The 22,280-nt window shown below is 36.0% G+C and overlaps 1 protein-coding gene across 5 annotated transcripts; it reads right to left on the reverse strand.

The window, feature by feature from the left end:
* Positions 1-5,468: 5,468 nt before the first annotated feature.
* On the reverse strand, positions 5,469-11,372 carry LOC131055966 (oxoglutarate-dependent flavonoid 7-O-demethylase 1). Of its 5 annotated transcripts, none has more exons than XM_057990282.2 (5): positions 11,026-11,371; positions 10,666-10,922; positions 10,256-10,581; positions 6,172-6,260; positions 5,469-6,050 (listed from the first exon to the last, which is right to left on the reverse strand). In XM_057990282.2, the coding sequence occupies exons 1-5, from the start codon at positions 11,257-11,259 to the stop codon at positions 5,796-5,798; spliced, it is 1,161 nt and encodes a 386-aa protein (XP_057846265.2). In that variant the 5' UTR covers positions 11,260-11,371; the 3' UTR covers positions 5,469-5,795. The 5 variants fall into 5 exon arrangements, 3 of the variants coding, with proteins under 3 accessions (XP_057846265.2, XP_057846266.2, XP_057846267.2); XR_009108566.2 differs by lacking the exon at positions 6,172-6,260 and adding an exon at positions 6,720-7,081 and having other exon boundaries at positions 5,946-6,050; positions 11,026-11,372; XR_009108565.2 differs by lacking the exon at positions 5,469-6,050 and adding an exon at positions 6,720-7,081 and having other exon boundaries at positions 6,192-6,260; positions 11,026-11,372.
* Positions 11,373-22,280: the final 10,908 nt, after the last annotated feature.

Below are 22,280 nucleotides of genomic sequence, written 5' to 3' on the forward strand. Positions count from 1 at the left end.
TAGATGATAAATCTTGATATTTGTTAGTTGTGATTTGATTTAGTTACTTGAATAAATTAATTAAATCAATTAATCAATTAATTAGTTAGTTGAATTACATTAATTGTTGATTTGATTTAATTACTTGAAGTAATTAATTAAATCAATTAATCCACTAAGACAAATTAAATGAAAGTGTGCAAATTAACTCAAATATATATATGTGTGTGTGTGTGTGTGTGTGTGTGTGTGTGTGTGTGTGTGTGTGTGTGTGTGTGTGTGTGTGTGCATATGTACATATGTATTTATATACATATATACATATGTATGTATGTATAGAGATCCAAAAAATAGCTTGAATGTACATACATACTTATGTACGACAATCCAAAATATTGTCGAATGTACATATGTACATATGTATGAAGATCCAAAAAATAGCTCAAAAAAATACATGCAATCACTTGTTCTAGAATAAATCAAGTGAGCTCATGGTAGATAAAATTTGGATCCTCTCTGTCTTTTACTATCTCTAATATCTTTTCATGATCTTCGATAAGCAACCTCCACTTTTGGGGGCAACGACCTCTTTTTTATAAAGTTTCAAATTGTAGTCTTGTTGCTATAACTAAGTGACTATAATGCAAAACTTTTTGGTTGAGCTTGTATTCAGTAAATGTAACACCATTGTTATCTATCTTCGTTTGTTGATAATAAATACCTTCAACAACGACTGATCCAATGGGGTATTGTTGTCCATCATCATTTTCCACTGATTCTGGCAATTTACTTTTTGGTCTTGTGCATCGTAGTAGGTAATAGTCAACCCCTTCTACATTGTAAGGATTTGCAACCATGGCAAAAATATCACCTATACACCACAAATTACAAACAATTAAATTATAAAGTGTATGTCTGAATGTATAGACATGAATTTGAATTAAATTAAAATTTAAAACGTACCTGGCACAACTAAATCAGAAACATGCTCATAATTTGTTGAATATAGAGGATCATGAATATCTACAATGTCACTATCTTCATAAGGAGACATTGCCACTAATTGTTTCATCTCCCATTCAGAAACAAATTCATCTCTAATGTTCTAACATTGTTGAATATTTGCATTGTTTTCAATGGAGTCAACACAAAAACATGAATTTTCCCTTACCTGAATCACAATAGGTTTGTTAAGTTATGTAGACCTGACTTAATTTCGATGCAGTCAACACAAAAACAAATTCTATGTTTTCTTACCTGAATCACAAGAGGTTTGGTATGTCATGTAGTCATCACTTGATGCAATTTTCTAATGTCACTAATTGTTTGACAATTATAAGGATTGGATTGATCAATATCTTTAACTTTCCAAAAATAGCGTTTGTTGTATGTCGTGTTGCGAGAACCAAAATGGCTTCTGCACCATTCTACTATATCATTTGAATTTCTTATGTTGTTACCTACACATTAACTTATTTTAGCAATTTAACTCTAACCCATAAGATACACACTCTCCTATAAACATTGAACATGTACCTCCAAGTTCATGTTGACGAAGTGCACGCTTCACACAGGCTCCTGCTCCATCATGCTCTCCTTTTCCATGTTCACCCTCAAAAAAGTTCTACAAAAAATTTAGACCGCGTTTAGCATGTTTTTGTGACAACCAATTGAATGCTTTTGCAAATTTAAATTGTCCTATGAAGTTACAATCAAATATATAATATTTATTAGTTTAGAAAACTTAATTATACTAGATAATTAAAAGACGTTTAATTAAAACTTAATTATTCTTACCAGCGCATCCATCAAAGCAAATCCAATGTTGTGAAGCACTTATCCGACAATCTATGATATTTTCAAAAAACATCTCAAAACAATGTGCTACATAACTCGTCATGGCAAGTATCATCATTGATATAAAAATGAACTTCCTTAATGATAATGTGTTCATCTTCATAAGATTCTAAACCATCCACATATAACTCTGCATGTCTATATAAAACTTGTACGGAAATTGCAACTTGCTCAGAATTATAGTATTGACTTTGAATCTTTCTGTGAGGATTGGACGTATAGTTCTCAAAGAAGTCTACTATGGAAATAATACAACCTGGAGGAAAATAATTTTTTGAGATACGAAATTGTTGTGTTTGCCATCTTGCGCAATGACACTGTAGGATATGTGGATATATCATGTCCAGAAATCGACACATGAACTCTTTGTAAGACAATTCACTCTCTTTCACATTATTTTTTTTTATTCAGCTCTTGACTTTGTTTGGTATTTTTCATATTCAAATCTTTTCCACAGAACTTGCACTGAAAGATTGGTGTAGACACACACACATGTATGACCCCTTAGAACGCAATAAAACCCGTAATGACATCATATGGTGTCCTGAGGAGTCATATTGCACATCCTAAGGTGGCAATATGAACCATTATATTACAATTTATAAAAAACAATACCACTACTTAAAAAAATGACACATGCATACATACATACACACACACATACATGCACACATGCATACATACATACACACATACATGCACACATGCACACACACGTACATACACACACACACAGATACACACATACATACACATACACACATACATACGCATACACACACACACACATACACACACATACATACACATACATACACACACATATATACACAGATGCACATTTACACACATACATGCACACACACATGCATGCATACACACATACATGCACACACACATACACATACACGCACACACGCATACATGCATACACACACATACACAGACACACATGCAAACAACGCATACATGCACACACACAAATATACAAACACACATACACATACATGCACACACATACAGACACATACAACACACATACACATACACGCACACACACATACACATACATGCACACACACATACATGCACTCATACATACATACATTCACACATACATACACAGACATGCGTACACACATAAACATATACACATACATATGTACACATGTACACATAGATGCACATACACATAGATACATACACATACATACATACACACACATACACACACACATACATACACATACATACACACACATACATATACACAGATACACACACATACATATGCATACATACATATACACATATGGATAGATTCACATGCACACACACATACACATAGATACATACCCATACATACATACATACACACACACACATACACATAGACAGACATGCAAACAACACATACATGCACACACACATACATACAAGCATACACACACATGTATACTTGCACACACATACATGCACACACACATACATACATACACACATACACACAAACTTGCACACACACACACACATACATACATACACACACATACATATACACATACACACACACACACATACATACACATACATACATACATATGTACACATGTACACATAGACGCACACACACACATACACATAGATACATACACATACATACATACATACACACACATACACATAGATGCACATGCAAACAACACACACACATACATACACGCATACATACACATATATGCACACATACATACATTCACACATACATACACACACATACATACACACAAATACACTCATACACACACACACACACATACATAAACATATACACATACATAGATATACATGCACACACACACATACATACACACATACATGCACACACACATACATACATACTTACATGCACACATGCACGAACACATACATACACACATGCACGGACACATACATACACACACATACATATACACGTAGATACACACACATACATATACACATGCATACATACATACATGCATACATACACATAGATGCACATACACACACTTACACATAGATACATACACATAAATAGATACACACACATACACATAGATGCACATACAAACAACACATACATGCACACACACACATACAAACATACATACACACATGGACACACACATACATACACATATATGCACACACACATACATTCACGCATACATACACACACAAACACACATAAACATAAACAATAGTGGCATGCTTAGGTTTGGTGATTAAAATGAAGCAAAAAGTATACATTATAGGGCTTCTTGTTTTTATCTTTGACCTTTTTTTCTATAAGGGGTAGATCAAGGTTAAGAGCCCTCACAACTTGGTCATACGATTGCTTGGCAAAGTTATTTATTATTACCACCAATCAATAGATTCTAAAGAGAGATTGGATAATCATCTATTAGCTCACATAAAGTATAAAAGCTAGACTACAACAAAAGCCAAGTCCATTGAAATTGCTATAATCTTCCATCAAAAATTTGAACTTGATTAATAAAGTTGAACAAAAATATAACAAAAAAAAAAAATTATAATTATAATTAATAGAATCAATTTTTATGATCATTTTGTAATCCTAAACCACACAAATTTTAGCACTGTAACTGATTTATAAGCATTCTTCAGTCCTAAAGCCAAACAACTTTTCCTTCACACTCCCCCTCTAAAAATAGTAAAAAAAACATCGTCATGCATTTGTTTCCACATATTATTTTTTATTTAGTCTAGGTCAATACATGTTTTTGTTTGAAATCGACAAGATTAGTCTAGACTGAGTCTAGGGAGCATATCACTTTCTATTTCAAAAATATTTAAATATTTATATATAATGTGCTAAATTTTAAAATAGAAAAATGTAAAAGATATAATTCAGAAATGATCATTGTATTAATGCCGACATGTTTTGTAAACACATTTAGCCATTACAATCCACCTCTTGCATCCATTATAGTTACATCTTTTGACACAATAAATTATATCAATAATAAAAATCAATCAGTTTACTTGTGAAACTCTATAATAATAAGCCCAAAACAGTATAACTCTTAACATTATATTGGATCTTATAAATTAGATGAAATATTAAGATTTAGATTCAGCCTGACTAAATTTTGAATCAGGCCCTTATAAAGAAAATAAAGAAATGAACATGAAGACAAGGGTAACTTCCAATAAAAAGCCCATGCGATTCGGCCCATTGACGGCATTAGAGTGACCATTTAGTCTACAAACTGGGTAATGAATAATATGGCATACTCTATTCAAACACAACCCATATATCCATTTCCTATAAACATAATCACTAGTAATGTACAAATATATTCAATTTATCTCCTCTGATTTAACAGACATAACATCATCATATGCATATGAGACAACCTGCTTGTTTCTACCAATAAAGTTTATTATGACATCCAAGTAGAATAATCTATTAAGGACTTTGGTGTCGGGTAGATGGAAGCATGTAGAAGAAGTTTCACTTATAGATATTTTGATTACTGCTGTAACAATGATTTTGAGTTGTACTGTTCTTCAATTTGGACCCTACCATTAGTTAACAGTCCTAACATGTCAGGAATAATATCACATAATGCTAGAAGCATACAGATTCCATTCTAAGACTATTCAATTTATCTCCTTTGGTTTAACAGACATAACATCATATGCATATAAGACAACCTGCTTGTTTCTACCAATAAAGTTTATTATGACATCCAGGTAGAATAATCTATCAAGGAGTTTGGTGTCGGGTAGATGGAAGCATGTATCAGAAGTTTTACTTTTAGATATTTTGATTCCTTCTGTAACAATGATTTTGAGTTGTACTCTTCTTCAATTTGGACCCTACCATTAGTTAACAGTCCTAACATGTCAAGAATAATATCACATAATGCTAGAAGCATACAGATTCCATTCTAAGACTCCTGCTCTATAAGAAGAGCTTGTAGTGGAGCTTTTCCTCGAACATCCTTGCTCACATAACTGGTTCCATACTCATGAGATACAGTAGAATGATACAATCTGGGATGAGTTTCATCAATCAACTCAGGTGCTGGAGCAATCCGCACATCATCTTGTGGACTTAGAAACATGACAATTGACATCCTGTACTGATTTGTATTTGCCACTGCCCTGTGCTCTGCACTCTTGTATTTTCCATTGCTTATAATCTGCCATTATAGAACCCAAAATTCATCTTTAAAAATCTCAACCACTTATGAGCTGGATATCTTGCATGTAAACTGCAAAATAAAAATGTTCAAGATATATTCCTCCGAGTAATAGGCACACCTGATCAGATGATCCATCAGTAGGGTATTTTAAAATCAAAGCGCATTTCATTTCTAGTGCAAATCCATCCATACAAATACCAAGCATACCTGCATAATTGCTGAGTTGGACTTTACAAGCCATAAATCATGCTCATGCAACTTGGTTTAGATTTCCTCCCAACTACCAACGTTGCAAAACTACTTTTACAAATAAAAAGTAAAACTGCTGATGCATGAGAAAGATACTTTACACTCTTAACTGCACTTCACAAGCAAGGGAAACCTATATATTACTTTTTACTTACCAGATTGGACTCAAACTTAGGATCTCCTAGCAAAGCAGGAATACCTTACTGCCCCAGCTGCTTATCTCTTTGAAATCTAGACTATAGAGAGTTCTTCCAGAATTCAAAAGCCACATTTATAAATTTATTTGCTTGGATTTCCTAGTCTAACTAGAGCACCACAGAATATTAATAGGAGGTCCTAAGGCTCGAACCAGAGTTAGACATAGACAACCAATAAAAGTACACTGCATTAAGTGTTGGAGAATGTAATTCCAATTACCTCATCTATAGAGACACCTTTACATCCTCCTTAGGCACATTAATATTTACCGCTGCTTCTGTCAACTCCATATCCTTTGTATCCTCCATTTGCAGACAAACTCTTCAGCATTAAATAGAAGCAGTCAAAGCTGATCTTTCTTGGATTTGAATGGATTTTCCCTTTACTCCTCCAACCCGGACCATTGTACTATCTGCAGGTTTCACATGCTTTGTGGGTAGTTTGGAAATATTGCTTTTTGTTATCTTCTGCTCCTTCGTAGCTGTTTAGTTTACATTGTATTTTGCTATCCACTCTAGGCAGAGTCCAGCTCCGCAGAGCTATTAGTTGATAAGAAGATGAGTCTGTATGCAGTTCTGAATCTGTAAGATGACATGAAGAAGAATGTAATCATGTGTGAAGGTTATAGAGCTGCAGCTCAATCAATAGATGAAATGTTTTTGTAATATCATTCTAATGAATAAAAAAATTTCAAGTTTATTTTCTGTTTTGCTCCCCCTTTCAACCCTTCATCTGGTACCAGAGCGGGAAAGATTTGAGAGAATCATTTATTTACTTATTCTACTCTTGGGGTAAAAGATGAAGATTGTTTGAGTTGCAAGTTGTGGTGGGAGAGAGAAGAGAATGGCCCAGGAAGAAACTGGAAAACAGAATGGTGGAGCAAAGGCTGCTAATACAGCTTATGTGTTTTCCGCCCTGAGACCCCACTTAATGGTGGAGGCCCCAGAGGCAATAGACACTATCCAGTTTTACAAACTGATGTAGGAGCATCCCTGGTTTTTGGGAATCTTGCATCAACCAAAAACATTTCTTCTCAGTTTGTTTCCTGTTTTGTTGTTTTATCATTTCTTTTTGCATTTCCTTACCCTAGGTCTGCAGGACGTTTGGATCTTTTTCCAACAAGTTATCGCTTCCGGATTCCGAGACAATTTTCTAGCTTAGAACACCGAAACCGCTTGGACCTATTTTCCTATTGGTGAATCTTGCCGATCATTTCTGTAACTTGTGGTGCTTCAATTCATTGTTTCCAATGTTCCTTGGTGTGTGGCCAACCTTCCCTTTGGTCCGCACTTCATCCTTTGGATTTTCCAGAGGACTTTCTTTGGCAGAGGCTGACTTGGTAGTTTTACACATTTCATTTTGTTCATCGGCATTTGATTCTTCTTGGGCCAACGCGGATCCCTCTAGATCATATAAATCAATGTAATTTAGCTTGTAGAATTAAATTCTGAGAACATAGAAGATAGATCTGGGGATTAAGAGGCCCGGAGTTGACCTCCATTGTAATTGAGTATGTACGTATTAGGCCTGTGAGCCGAATCTTGCAGTCCACATATTGCCGGCAGATTATAATTGGTTTTCATGATATAATTCAATCAGCTTTGCATTGCCTCCATCATCTTGTCTTGTTTCCGTTGTGCTGTTGCACAGTCCGGATAGATCTCATGAGGTCCCTCCAAACCGCGACTGCACCACAAACAGGCATTTAAAGCGGAAGAGGTAAGGCTGACCAAGAGTTCCCTCTTATCCTTCATGCCAACCTGAAGTTCGGTGCAGCTGAGGTTATGATCTGTGACGGGACAGAGATGCAACAAATGGAAAGGACAAAAATATTCATGCTAACCGCTGCACTTGGAGGATCTCAGATCTATGTAGATTGACTGCAGCCACCTGTTATAGAAGGAGATTGCATAAATAGTAGTTCTTTGTAAGTTATCAAGGTCAAGTAAAAGAGTCACTCGATTGTGCTTAAAGAGAGTGGATTGAGGAAATTGCTGCAACATAATGAGGGCAAAATTAAAGTTTGGAGGAGAGCTGAAAACGTTACAAAAGTGAAGACCGTAGAAAAGAAAAAGAAGGAGCAGTTGTAGTCAAAGCCCAGTCACTAGAAAGGAGGAGATGAGATGTTTTTCTAGTCCAGAAATGGAAGGGAAAACGTAACAAAAGGCCATAGCCTTGAATGATGTCCGCTTACCTTTGAGGATTTAAGTTGTAGCTGCTAGTAAAGGGTTTGGAAGATGGCCACAGCCAGAAGAGAAGTGTGCAAACTTAACAGAAACCATCAAAGAGATGCCAAGCCTGATGCTGTTTGCAGAGAAGACTAAAGTTGCAGGAACTGCCAACCAACAAATAAATTGCCAAGCGCCAAGGAGAACTGTCGCAGCAGTTGAAGACTTAAAAAATTCACAAGTTTAGCCACTGTCAAAAGAGGAGAAGGAGATTGATTAGCTCACTAGTTTCCAGAAAATAAGAAATCACTGTTGTTGTTGCTGCCAAAGATCGTGTAGAAGAGGATAAAAAGGTCACAGCCGCAGCTGTTGAAGGCACCATTGTTCCATAGGAGGACATCTAACTAAAGTAAAGCTTGCAAGCCATCAATTTAATGAAAGAGAAGATGGAAAGAGCAGCAGCTCTTGATTCATAAGCCACCAAAGAAAAGGTTCAGAGAGAGAATCAAAATTAGGTTGAAGAGCATTTTTTTAAAACAAATTGAGTAAGAAGAGTTGATAAAAGGAGATCAGAAAATCAGAGGAGGATATGAGGTGTCTATTGTGAAAAAACAAGTGTAAAATTAAAGAAGTAATATGGTTGAATAGCACAGCATTCTATATTTATGTAAGCATGCTTGAGGCTAGCAGAATCCACTAGGATCCCCAAGCATTTGCAGCGAGATTTTATGGGAGCTGCTGAGAAAATATAAATGTTTTGCATCAGAATTGACAATGGACTGGTAATCAAAAGGATCAAAGCTCATGGTTGGAACATTCCAATAGCATCATGAGATTTCCTAGGTTCGATCTCTAGATCTAGAAGATTTTAGATGCCAAAATATCAGTAAAAGAAGTGAGGAAGGAAATTGGAATTGATATCTCAGATTTCAGGAGAGTGATGGAGATTGTAATCCCAACTATTTCATGTATACAACCACCTTTACATCCTCTGTATGCACAATGATATTTGCTGCTGCTTCTGCCAATTCCATATCCTCCATTTGCAGGCAAATTCCTCAGCATTAAATAGAAGCAGTCAAAGCTGATCTTTCTTGGATTTGAATGGATTTTCCATTTACTCCTCCAACCTGTACTATCTGTAGGTTTCAGATGCCTTGTGAGTAGTGTGGAAATAGTATTTTTTTGGTTATCTTCTACTCCTCTGTAGCTGTTTACTTTTCCTATATAATGTATGACTGCATTTTTCTCTCTACTCTAATCAAAGTTCACCTCCGCAGGGCTGTTAGTGATAAGAAGATGAGTCTGTATGCAGTTTTGAGTCAGGAAGATGATATGAAGAATAATATTCATGTGTGAAGGTTATAGAGCTGCAGCTCAATCAATAGATATAGTGTTTTTGTAATATCATACTAATGAATAAAAAAATTCAAAGTTTACTTTCATGTTTTTACTCCCCCTTTCAACCCTTCATCAAGATTGACCTCTGAGAATCTAACTTCGAGTGTAACAAATTTAACAGTCTCCTAAACTCTAATTGCATATAAACAAGATCATTAGGCTAAGAGAAAAATTGAAAGAATTTACCTACCTCCAAGAAATCACCAACGTTGACAACAAGCGATCCAGGAACAGGGGATACGTTAAACCATTCTACTCCTTTCCGAACTTGGAGACCCACAACTTGGTCATCTAGCAGGATAGTGAGCACATCCCCATCAGAATGGGGTCTAAGTCCATTCACCAAATCCGGCTGAGGGCAAGGAGGGTAATAATTGGTTCTGAGCTGAAGCAGGGGTTCCTTGATAAGGGTTTGAACATAATCAGAGTCCAACCCCAAGCCCTCAGAAAGAAAACCCAGCAATTTATCTGTAAGATTAAGTACCTCTTCTCCATATTTTTCATAGGTTTTCCTTCATTATACACCCACCAATCAATCAGCATCAATTCATGGTTCAAATTGCAAATTGGTTACGTATGTTATTAACTCTATATACCTGTATGTGAGGGGTCTTTTTGGCCAGTGTTCTACTGCCTTGACGGAGGATGGAGAGATAAAATGAACGAGGGCATCAACCCAATCCAAGACTGTGTCATCCGAGATGTCATAGAAGCGGCCATAACCTTCAAGCAAATGAGTACCAGGCCTTACTGGACACTGTCTTCTTTTTTCTTCCAAAGGAAGATCAAAAAATTCTTGTGACACACCTTTAACCCTCTCCAACAATGCAAGATCTATCCCGTGGTTTATTATCTTCAAAAGAAAAAGCCAAACCCCTGAATTCACTGTCTCAGATCAAAAATATTCAAAATATCTAATGTGGGTATGTATATCTTAATAGTGTCAGTGTACAAACCTGGAAGAAGCCCCAGTCTTGGGCTGCTTGGGCCACTTGTGTTATTATTTCTGAGCGGTGAGCTGCTAAATCAATGACAGGAATAGATTGTGGAGCTTCGAGAGCAAGAGATGGCCTTTGATCAAACGGAAGAATATATCGAGCAGGGACTTCTCTAATTTGGCAATCATGGAAAGTTTGGACCATATCTATTGGCCTCTGTAGTCTCTCCAATTGCTTCAAAAGAGCATCCATTTCTGTGAATATTCAACAGACGTTGAGCAGAAAGAATTCTAGTTGAGAAAAGAATTATTTTTGTGATCAAAGCAGCACTAAGAGAAAAGTTAAAATTAAGGAAACTTCAAAATAATTATAAGCGATTATACCAGGCATGTGATGAGAGGGATGCGTCTATTCTGGTTTCAAAACGACAGTACAGATTCGCGTGTTTTAGATTGACTAACACGTCGCTATCATGATGTACGAAATGTTCGTTTTGGATAATGTTAAAGGTACTCAATGTCCGTTTTGGCTAATGTTAAGGAAACACACAGCAAATAAAATATTAAGTAAACTGTGGAAAAACAAAGATATCAAATAAATACTCATTCATAGAAATTGGTTACATTCATGGGAAAGGTGAGTATATGGTTCTCTTTTATTAATTAGGGGAAAGAATCTAGAATTGAGGGTGTTGGGTCTCAAATCAACAGATTGGAATGGTTCTAAGGAAATGCCAACTCTTATGATCAAACCCTCCAATTGACTTGGCCAAATTATAGAGCAAACCTGTTCAGATTTTAATTCTCTCACTTCAGGTTCTGCAGGGCCTAGGCGGGTATACCTATTCACCGGCTGTTTCTAATAACCAATGCTTTTTATAGTAGATTTATTGTCTTAATCTAATATCTCCTAGTCTCAAAATGGCATAAGTTCTTAGAATGGAGATATAGCAGATGAGTTCAAGATTGTTGTTGTAGAAGCTATTCGATCTATGTTTCCTAATTACTTCTGTTGCTTTAAAATAACATATGATGAATATAGTGATAAGTATAATCTGAAATTAACCAGTGCCTTCTTTGCTGTTTGAGCTACAGAGTCATTATACTTTCTTTAGAACTTATTGTGCGAGCCTGTGAGACAGTTTTTTAATCCATCCCTTTATGGACCTGTCAGTTATTATTTCTTTTGAAATCAATCAAATGCTTATATCATATGTTAATTGAATGAATTTAACCCTACCTTTAAGGGACCAGTCAATTAAATTCTGCGAGGAACAATTACAATTCGCAAGCAAAACTCATGTTTTAACTTTTATAACAGAGAGCATAAATTTGATTTCGAGAATATGAATAACCTTATCTCTTTTAGATAATATCACAGGCGATTGCCAAAACAAAGTGAAATAATCCACAACACATACGCAAAGAAAAACAATTGATCATAGCATGTATTCCATTAAGGTTTGTATAACAGAAAACTTACAGGCTGTCATACATTGCTCTTTTTTTTATGTCTTTTTTCGCCCCATATTACAAAAACCATTCTCATATATATATGAGAACGAAAGCTATTCATGAAAAGACATGTCTTTTCGAAATGCTAATCGTTAGTTTGAATGTTTCTAACAAACTTAAGCAAAAAGAGATTAAGAATTCCTAAATGATGAATATAATCATCATCTTTGAAGGTTTTGATTTTAGCACTCTGTTTCTTCAATTCTTCTCCTTGCGACAGGTATTCGAATATCATCTGGTTGACGGTAGGGGCCATGTCTTTGCTTCGATCCATTTTTGATAAAGCCCAATCCTTGACGCTGACAAGCTCATTCCGCAAATCCTCCAAAGATATTACTTCTCCTTCTTTATGGACCGAGGGCATTCCAATAGGTCTCCCATCATCCAATTCCTTAAGATCTCTTCTTAGCATATCTTCGAGTTTAACATGATTTTCCATGTATGCAGTCCCTTCAGCCTTCTCCTCTGATGTCATTGTATCAATACTATTTAGTACTTCATGCAATCGTGCTTTTAATCTCTCATGCTCTCTTAATGCCTTTATAGTTCCAGTGTACACCTTCCAATATGGTTCAACATGCGAAAGCATGGTGTTGAATCGGTGTCCGATGATATCATTGACCATTTTATCCATCTTTTGCTGGATATTATTTGCCTGTTTGGTAGCCTTATCTGCTTGACACTTCCAGTATAGAGCATCAGAAACGTCATCCAAGCTACGTCATGTGGGATATGAGGTATATTCGTTTATGGGAGTCCCTGTCTCAAGTTGCAATATTTTTGCTTGTAACTTTTGATTCTCCTCTTTAGATTTTTCATACAACCCCTTATAAGTGATGTTTTCCCTGACCAAAAATTCTGTCTGGTCCAAATTTAATCTGGCAACATCAAGTTTAATTTAGCAGTGACCCTAGGGTCAGTCTTTCCAACCTGATGAACCATGAGGTGTCCAAAGGTTTCTTTGATATCCACAATAATAGGCCTTTTTCCCTTTGGATATAACGCCCACTGTAGGAGAGCCTTCTTATCAGGATCATATCCGGAGCCTAGGAATAATTTGTCTATCTCCTGAGGCAACACCTGTTGATTCAAGTCTTACTTCTTCAAGAATCCGTCAAACAGAAGTGCTAAATTTATATCCCAACCAGAAAAGATGATAACATCGGCCTCTTTTAGTAATCTCCTCCCTTTCTCAGGGGTCATATCTTTCATGAGGATATCAATTTCATCCTGCAGTCTCTTCATATGTTCTTCTTCTGGTCTTCCAGCCATGCTTCGTTTCACATGTGCCCCTTTATACTGGTAAAAAATGAAAGGAATTCCCTCGAAGAGGCAAATCCGTCATCAGCAACAAAATCTCCATGCTCTGTCATCCTTATATCAACTACATCTTTAATGTTAATTTCACCAGTGTCCACATTCACCTCTACTTCAAAACCAGGAGGATAATCTTCTCTAGGGGAATCAGCAGGGATACTACTAGCAGCTGATTTTGGTGACATGTGAGCCAATGGTTGACTATCCTTTTCAGTGTTGATAAAATGAAAGAATTGTGGGGGCACTCTATGCATGATTTCTACTTCATGTTGAAGTAGCTTTTTGGCTATTTCCAGAGGATCTTGGAGGCTTCCAAGTAAATCTCCATCCACCATTCCCCTTGCCCTTTTCCATTTGAAGGCCTCCCAAGTCATTTCACTCCTTTCTCTCAAAACCCTGGCCTCCTCTCTTTCAAGGTTCTTGATCAAGTCATCTGACATTTTAGCCACATGTATTCTAGCCTTTAGTTTTTGTGACGCCCTGGCAGCTCTTATATATCCCTCATGATCAAAGTTCTCTCTAGGTTCACCCAGAGTCATGCCATAGTAGTCTAATTTATTTTGAAGTAGATGGTAACTTTTTGAACTTTTAACAATAAAATCAGAAAAAACCAATAAACCTGGAATGATGGACTGTTTACCGAAATCTGTAAGGTGTTTGGCACTGACAGTAGATAGTTGTCTTACAATCTCCAGGCTAGCCACCCTATTTGGTACTGTAATTGGAAGCATGTGTGGCTTTCCTTCATACCCAAATACCCTGATTTCTGTATGATTATTGTGGCAATACCAATCACCCCAATTGTGATCAATCTGTGACTCCGGAGAGAAGTCCTTTGGCCTAAGGAATCTTTTAATTTCAGGGGACAGAGTATAATCTCTATGTTGCCCAAAGGCCGCACTAAGGGGTTTCACAAAGTATTCCTGAAAGTGCCAGTACTGGTTATTCATGAATCTCTGATCCCATGCAGAAACCCACAACTGAACTGGTTTCTTCAAACCATTCTTATCATAAGCTCTGATGCAGAAATCATCTGACCAGAAATTGATTTCTTGTCCACAATAAAGAATAATATGCATCAATAAGTACAATGAAAAATGGACATTCACAAGGTCCCCTTTTAACTTCTCCAACCCATGATTTAAGGCATCTGCAACATAAGTGGCATAATCAAATGACCTAGGGTCTTTTGATTGTAAGTCCACACACATAACCATAACCCCAATATCCATGAGAGGATGAGCCTCTAGGCCTAATACTTGGGCTGCAGCATAATATGTATACTTAAAATATGGATGGAAGTGGTTGACATCAAACGGCACCTTGTCATCTTTGCTGAACAGAACAAAGGACCCACCCACTTTCGGCCAGTGAATAGGTAATCTCCATGTCCTGTAGATGTTTTCCAAGCTAAAAAATTCTTGTGACAGTTTCTGCATATCGATTCTCTCCTCTACTTCCCAGTCTAAATCAAATACCATATCAATAGTTTGTTTGTTAATCACCGCCAAGGGATTCCCTCGGTAGTCGCATATGGTTTTGGTTCTCGGATTATAACAATCTACCAGAGCTTTCATTAGTTCAACATCCACAAACACGTTTGGGACTACCAATTTCCCTAAGTTTTTCTTCCATAGATTACTTATGGTCTCAGGGGCATCCCTTCTTTTGTAACTAAATAGGAACAATTCATGTCCCCTGATTTCAGTCCAGATGTCTCCCAAATTTTCAAATCTATCCTCCAATCCTTCTTCTTCACTCTTGATCTTTTTAGACCTCACGCTGGATGTCGGGCACTGGTCTAGCAAATCCTGAGTTAAAGCTCTTCCTTCCTTCTTCTGTCTTTTGGGCTTCTCTTCAGGGTTTAGTTCTTTCCCTTTCCTACTCTTTTTAGAAGAAGAAGACAGTTCCATAATTTCAGCAAATACGAGAAATTACACTTACTTGGAGAAATGTCTGGCTCTTCTGATTGTCGTTCACGAATTTTCACAAGTTCCTCGCAATTTTCAGTCTCTTGGCATCAATCTGGCTCTTATGAAGATTCGATCAATTCAACTGTAATCGCATGGGCAACTTGTGCACAGTTAATGTCTCTGCGTCTACAACGGCTATTCAAATGTTTAAACTTAATTGCAGATGTGACATTCTTTACTTGGGCCTTTAACTCTTTCACGGGAAGTACAGTTCAATCAAAATGATCGTAAGTCAAGTTTTCGATGAAACCCTTGTCTTCGGCCGAATGTTTTGATCTTTCATCGAAAGCTCATTTTCCTCGATATTACTTTTTCGGTGAGTAGCCCATGTCGAAAAACCTTTTTTAAGACTCATCGAAATCATCTTTTCATCGATAAACTTTCTTTCGATAAGTTATTCGCAAGTTTCATCGAAATCATATTTCGATGAGTTTTGTTCTTCGGTGAAAGTTCATGCAAGCTCTTCGAAAGTCTCTTTCCTTTGATATCCCCTTTATCGATGAAACACTTCAGTTTTTGTTCGATATAATGTTATCGATGAGATTTGCATATCGATGAATGCTTTATGAGTTTCTTTGGCAGTTGTATTTCTTCGAAATCACTTTTTACTTTTTGCTTTTCATTTTTCGATGAAACTAGAGTATCGATGAGCGGCTTCCTATATTTATCAACAGTGATATTCTGCCGAAAACACTTTTGCGTAGTGCTTTACACGTCATGCTCTATTTCGATGAAAGTATCCTTTCGGTGAAACTTCTTTTGAGATGCTTGATACAATATCTTGGCCGATAATCTTTTAGTTTTCAATCCTATGGGAAGATTTTTTATTTTATTTCAAACATAGTGATCAACAGAGGGCATTCCAATACTTGTGATAGAAGTAGTTGATTTAATACTTCCATATTGTTGATTTAATGTTCAATTTTTGTACAACATTGTACCAATAGTTGTTATTACTATGATGAGTACCAATAATTGAATGAAATATACAATTTGTTGTAAAAAGCAACCAATTATGCAATGTCACATTAGCTGCACAAGTATTGAGCCCCTTTTGCACACCTATTGGTCTCACGTTTTTTTTTGGGTTGTTTCGGACACCTTGACAAAAAACAAGCTGATGTCGCATCATATTTGATGATGTGGCCTTGAAACCTTAGTTATAACCAAGAGAAGCTCTATGTAACTCAAGCTTCTCTTTTGAAACAACTTTAAAGTAAATGCATATCTAAGCTTTAGACTAATATGTATCTTTGCCAACTTTAGCTTACCTTATTCGAGGGCACTTTGGAGTAAAATGATATCAAAGTTCTTGTGCTTTGTTCATAAATACAAATCTTTTTTTTTTGCCAAATGAATTGCATTTTTGTTGTCACTTTACAAAATGATAACTTGTTGTCTATTACCCAAGTCATAGAGTAACTATTGCAACTACAACATCTCCTTATCTCCTTTTGTGATTGCAATATATTCTGCTTCGACAATTGAAAGAGCCACCACCTTTTGCAACCTAGAAATCCAATTGATCACTTTTATTCTTCTTATTGTTGCTTGGTGCTTTCTATGTTTGATTGAGAAGTTTTGATTAAGTAAAAGCAGGTATTAGAAATGTACCCGAACCTTGAACAATCCAGGAGAGAAAATTGCTAAAAAAAGTGCTTGGTCACTTCAAAAAAACAAAATGAACCCACCAAAAGGGATCAACTAAACTCAACATTACATAATAAAGTATCTCGGTATAGACAACAAAAGGAAAGCATAAAGATAGCAAAGAGACCTAAACAGGGACAGCAATAGAAACTAAATACTATTCATAATTTCCTCAGCGTGAACAACCATTTGTGTCATGTTGTTCGCTGAGGTCTTCAGATCCTCCAGCTCACGACCTTCAATGTCACCTTTTTTCTTTGTGTTCGCTCTGGTCCTCCTTTCATGCCCTTTCTTGTTCAACTGCTCTTTATCACCCTCCTTATCTGCATCATTCTCGAACTTGTTAATAAGGATGTTCATGTTGTCCACTGAGGATTTGAGGATTTGGAAGTTTTGGTCGGCTATCTTCTTTACATTGAGCTCGAGCTTGTCAATTCTGGTGCTGAAATCTTTCATTTTGTTTTCCATTTCCTTAGGATCTCCCATCTGGTTGACCTTTTTCTCCGTTGCCATAATTTTTCAAACCATGCATTCAATAGCTTGTGCATTATGCAAAACAACAACCAGTTCTTTAACATGTTCCGCCAAGGGCTTGTCACCAACTGTAATTCACCATAGTAGCAATGGTCTCACAGAAGGCCTTAATAGTGTCTTTGTCACCATTGTCACTTTTATCCCCTTTTTCCTCCTTATGCAGCTTCGTGGTATTCACGGTCTCCAAATTATCCATCATCGGGTTACCCTCCCTTTCTTTGTCCTGACTATCAACCACCTTGTTTTCTTCAGCCTCCTCTTCCAATTCAATCTGAACGTGATTGAAGTCGGAATTGTTCCCCTTTTTAATGTTCTTTTTCTGAGGCTTCTTTCCAGTGGTTTTCCCTTTCCTTTTTTTAGCAAATTTTTCCTCAAGGGATTCAATTGCAGAGTCCGACATATCAGAATCCACAATAATCCTCCTTTTCTTGGCCCTAATCCTCCCTTTCTTGCTAGTTTCCTCCGACTCTCCCTCAGTTTTCGAGTCGAAATTAAAACCACTATCCTTACTTTCTGTAGTTTCGTTTCTAGCATTTTTGCCTTTGATAGGCTTTTCAATGCACTTCCCCTTTAGCATTTTATAAACTAGGACCATAAGCCCCTGGTGAAGGGCATGATCACCTTTAGGATCCCTCTGGATTTCCTTTATGGTGTGATCCATAGAACAGGCTAGGTAATAGGGAAGGCTAACCCTCTCTATATGACGAAAATGATTAAGAAGAACGAAATGATGCTCGTAGGCCCTGGTAAACCTACCGTCTAAGGTAATGTATTCAATAGAAGCGAAAAGAACAAACCTCCAAGGCCTGCAAATTCTCTTCGGGGAGTGGTAGGAATTGTCAATTTTGATCATCTTTCGCCTCTCTCCATCCGTAACTAGAAACTTGTCTGTAGCTTTGTCAAATATTCCTCTATCCCTGTAAAATTTCATACCCTCAGTAGACATCCCCGTGGCCTCAGCAATAACCTCTTCGTCAACATTCATCATTTGTGAGACAATCAGAATTTTTCCATTTTTCCAATTCTTGATGAAGTAAGAAGTAATTGTGGGGTCTTTCCCACTTATTCGTTCCATGAAAACATTCATTCCTCCCTGCTGGAGGATATCCCAGACTTCATCATTCTTTCTCCAGTCCGAGTAGGAAGCAGGTTCAAATCTCTTCTTGTTACCTCCCATTTTTTCAGCCCCTTCCTTGCAGTTCCTTCTCTCAATTTGATCACTTCCCCTCTGGTTTCTGTGGTTATTCTTTGAGAGTGCCCAGAATCCATGCCAATTAATTATGATAAGACACCTATTTAAAATTTCATTATCTTCAAATGAGCCCTGCTTCGGTCTTGATTGAGCAAGGCTTTCATTTCACTTGCAATCTCCATTTCACCATAATTAGTAATGATGTCTCCTGATTGGCAAGCCAGGTTGGCAGCCCAGTCAGCACAAGAGTTGGCCTCCCTGTAAACATGTGTAAAAACACACATGTCAAACTCTTCGCTAATTTTCCTAGTAGCTTTAACAACATTACTAATAGACCAAGACGAGGGGAATTTCATATTTAAACAGTTGATAATGTTTAAGGAGTCTCCTTCACACCAAACTTTAGTGCATTTGGCTTCCTTTGCAAGGATCATCCCCTGATAGGCCGCCATGGCTTTGGCTACATGATTTGATTGAGAAGTTATTAATGGTAATTAATGTTGAATTAAGGTAAAATTGACATATATTGATTTAGCCCGCCCCCTAGTATATTGTATGTATTAGGCTTGTAGAGTCTTCTTCTGAAGAGTGCATATATGTAGCATGGTGTGGGATGTGTGGATTCATGCTTGGACACATGGAGGATGTGTTGGAAAGGCTTGATGTTTTAGAGTGTTCATGGAGGCTCTAAAGATTTATTGTAATGTTTATTGTTTAATAATACATTGATTGTGGATGCATTTGGAGGCTAGGTTTTTCCCTCTTGAGGGTTTTCTCAGGGTATATCTTGTGTCATCTTTTGATGGTATATTGTCTATTCTCTTGTATGTGGATTCTAAATACTTGTTTACATAGATTTCTCTTTTGGGTTATATGGAAATTGTCATTAGGTGGCTATAAGTTTCATTTCATCACCTTCTCAAGTCAATGAAAATAGTTTAAAATGATTCCAAATGGCTTGTGAGCCCATTCTCTTCCACTCCTCTTCTCATTTATAAAATATAACTTTACATTTCACAACCCTCTTGGCTCTCACTTTTGAAAGCTCAATAACTCTTACGTTGTCTTACAACACTTTTACAACCCTCTCTCAAGCTCTCTTTGTTGGCTACTTCAAGCCTTTACAGGTGATATTGTCTCATTTTATCATTTTTACTACAAGAATTTCTTGTGCCCTCTAGCACATTAGATTGTCACCACCCACTAACACTTTAGATTGTCACCACCCTCTTTATTTTATTTTAATTTTATTATTGCACATAATAGTGTTAACCATTCCTAAACATACTTGAGATAGGAGTATTTACACACTCTTTGTATTTATTTCTCTATTCTGGCTATTACGAGGTGGAAACATCAAAGTAGGGATTTGGCTAGGGCAAATTCTCCAAATATTCCCAAATAGTTTTTGTGTTTCTTTGTGTTTGTAGATATTTACAAACCACTCAACCACATGGAGTTTTGTAAATGCTTATTTATTATTCATTCATTTTATTAAAACATTTAAATCTTCACATGATGCTTCTGGATTAAATTGTGTGCAAAAATGTTTATTATCAATATTTTGAATCACACTCTATGATTCATCATTAGGATGAGAAAATAGATCACATGGATTGAGGGAGAGAATAAAAAATAAACCAATAAACACAAGTCATAAAAATATAATAATAAATAAGAAATCAAAACAAATAGAAAGACTCTTAATAAGAGTAAACTAGAAGATAAGCAGACAAAAGTAAGACACAAAGAATTAGAAGGAGAAAAAAATGACTCAAGTTTGTTTTTTGTCTTTTTATTTTGGTCTATTTTATTTGTTGTTTGAATTTTATATGTGTGTGTGTACACACACACATATCGGTTTATATATGTTCTTGTTCTTGTGTCTTTTTATTTTGGTCTATTTTATTCTCTTGTTCTTGTGTCATTGTTTTTTTCCTTTTAATTTTTTGTGTCTTATTTTTGTTTGCTTATCTTCCAGTTTACTTTTATTAAGAGTCTCTCTATTTGTTTTGATTTCTTATTTATTATTATATTTTTATGAGTTGTGTTTAGTCGTTTATTTTTTATTCTCTTCCTCAATTCGCGTGCTCACTTTCTCTCTCTTCTCTCTCTCATCTTTATATTCAGTCTGAATTTGCAACTTACCATCTTTCATCTCTTTTGAACTCTTCTCTCATTATGATGATGAATCACGAAGTGTGATTCAAAACGTTGATGATAATTTTTTTTGCACACAATATAATCTAGAAGCATCTAGAGAATTACATTTAAATCTTATTATTTTGTTTATTTTTTTATGTTTTTATTGTACAAATTTTTGTAATGTTAGTCATTTAACTCTGGAGGTTATTTGATTTGAAAAGTTATGTTTACACACTATTTGTGGACATTTTTCATCTACTATTCATATGGATGATAGTGCTACATGAAGACAACCACATGAGTCCATGACATGCTAGCATCCTCGTTAGTGACTTTTAGATTTTGACCACAAGTTCCCTATTTTCTAAAAATTTTATTTTTGTTAATTAAGAGTTCTAATTATTTTTCTATTTTAAAATATTTTCACCAATTCATTTCCTTTACGCATATTAGTTATCTATTTCTATTTTTCTTGTTTAAGATATCAGTCTAATTTGAAATAGTCTTAAAACGAATAGATTTTAGTAGAATTTACTCTCAAAAGAACCAAATTTTTCTTTTGTTAGAGTCAAATTTCTTACATTATACCACTTTAGAAACTACTTCCCTCTACAAAGGAGGTTAGTTGTGTTATCCTTATTTTTGTTTCAAGAGAAACAAGGTAACCTCCTCTGATTTTTTGTTAAATTTCTCTTCATTTCTCTAAGGTTAGTGTTTTTAGGCATTTTAGTAACCTCATTCGTCTTTGAATAATTATTATTCAATCTTGAAAATCTCACCTTATTATTTAAAATTCAAATTTTAACTTGAAGTGATGTTTTTTCTTGTTTTGGTGTAAAATTGGGTTCTAAGTCTGACTTTACACCGTTTTTGGTTCCAAGGTGCAAAATAGGACTTTAAACCTGACACTATGCCTTGGTAGTCTTTTTACGTGTATTTCGGACTTGT

This window comes from Cryptomeria japonica, chromosome 8 (assembly GCF_030272615.1).
Source record: "Cryptomeria japonica chromosome 8, Sugi_1.0, whole genome shotgun sequence".
Classification (NCBI taxonomy): Eukaryota; Viridiplantae; Streptophyta; class Pinopsida; order Cupressales; family Cupressaceae; genus Cryptomeria; species Cryptomeria japonica.

What these genes read in the sequence shown, in the direction of transcription:
- LOC131055966 (XM_057990282.2), bottom strand. Translation starts at nt 11,259, where the DNA reads ATGGATGCTCTTTTGAAGCAATTGGAGAGACTACAGAGGCCAATAGAT. An exon ending in AAGACTGGGGCTTCTTCCAG is followed by an intron (nt 10,923 to 11,025) that starts GTTTGTACACTG and finishes TTTCTTTTGAAG; the next exon opens with ATAATAAACCACGGGATAGA. An exon ending in TGGTGATTTCTTGGAGGTAG is followed by an intron (nt 6,261 to 10,255) that starts GTAAATTCTTTC and finishes GCAATTATGCAG; the next exon opens with GTATGCTTGGTATTTGTATG.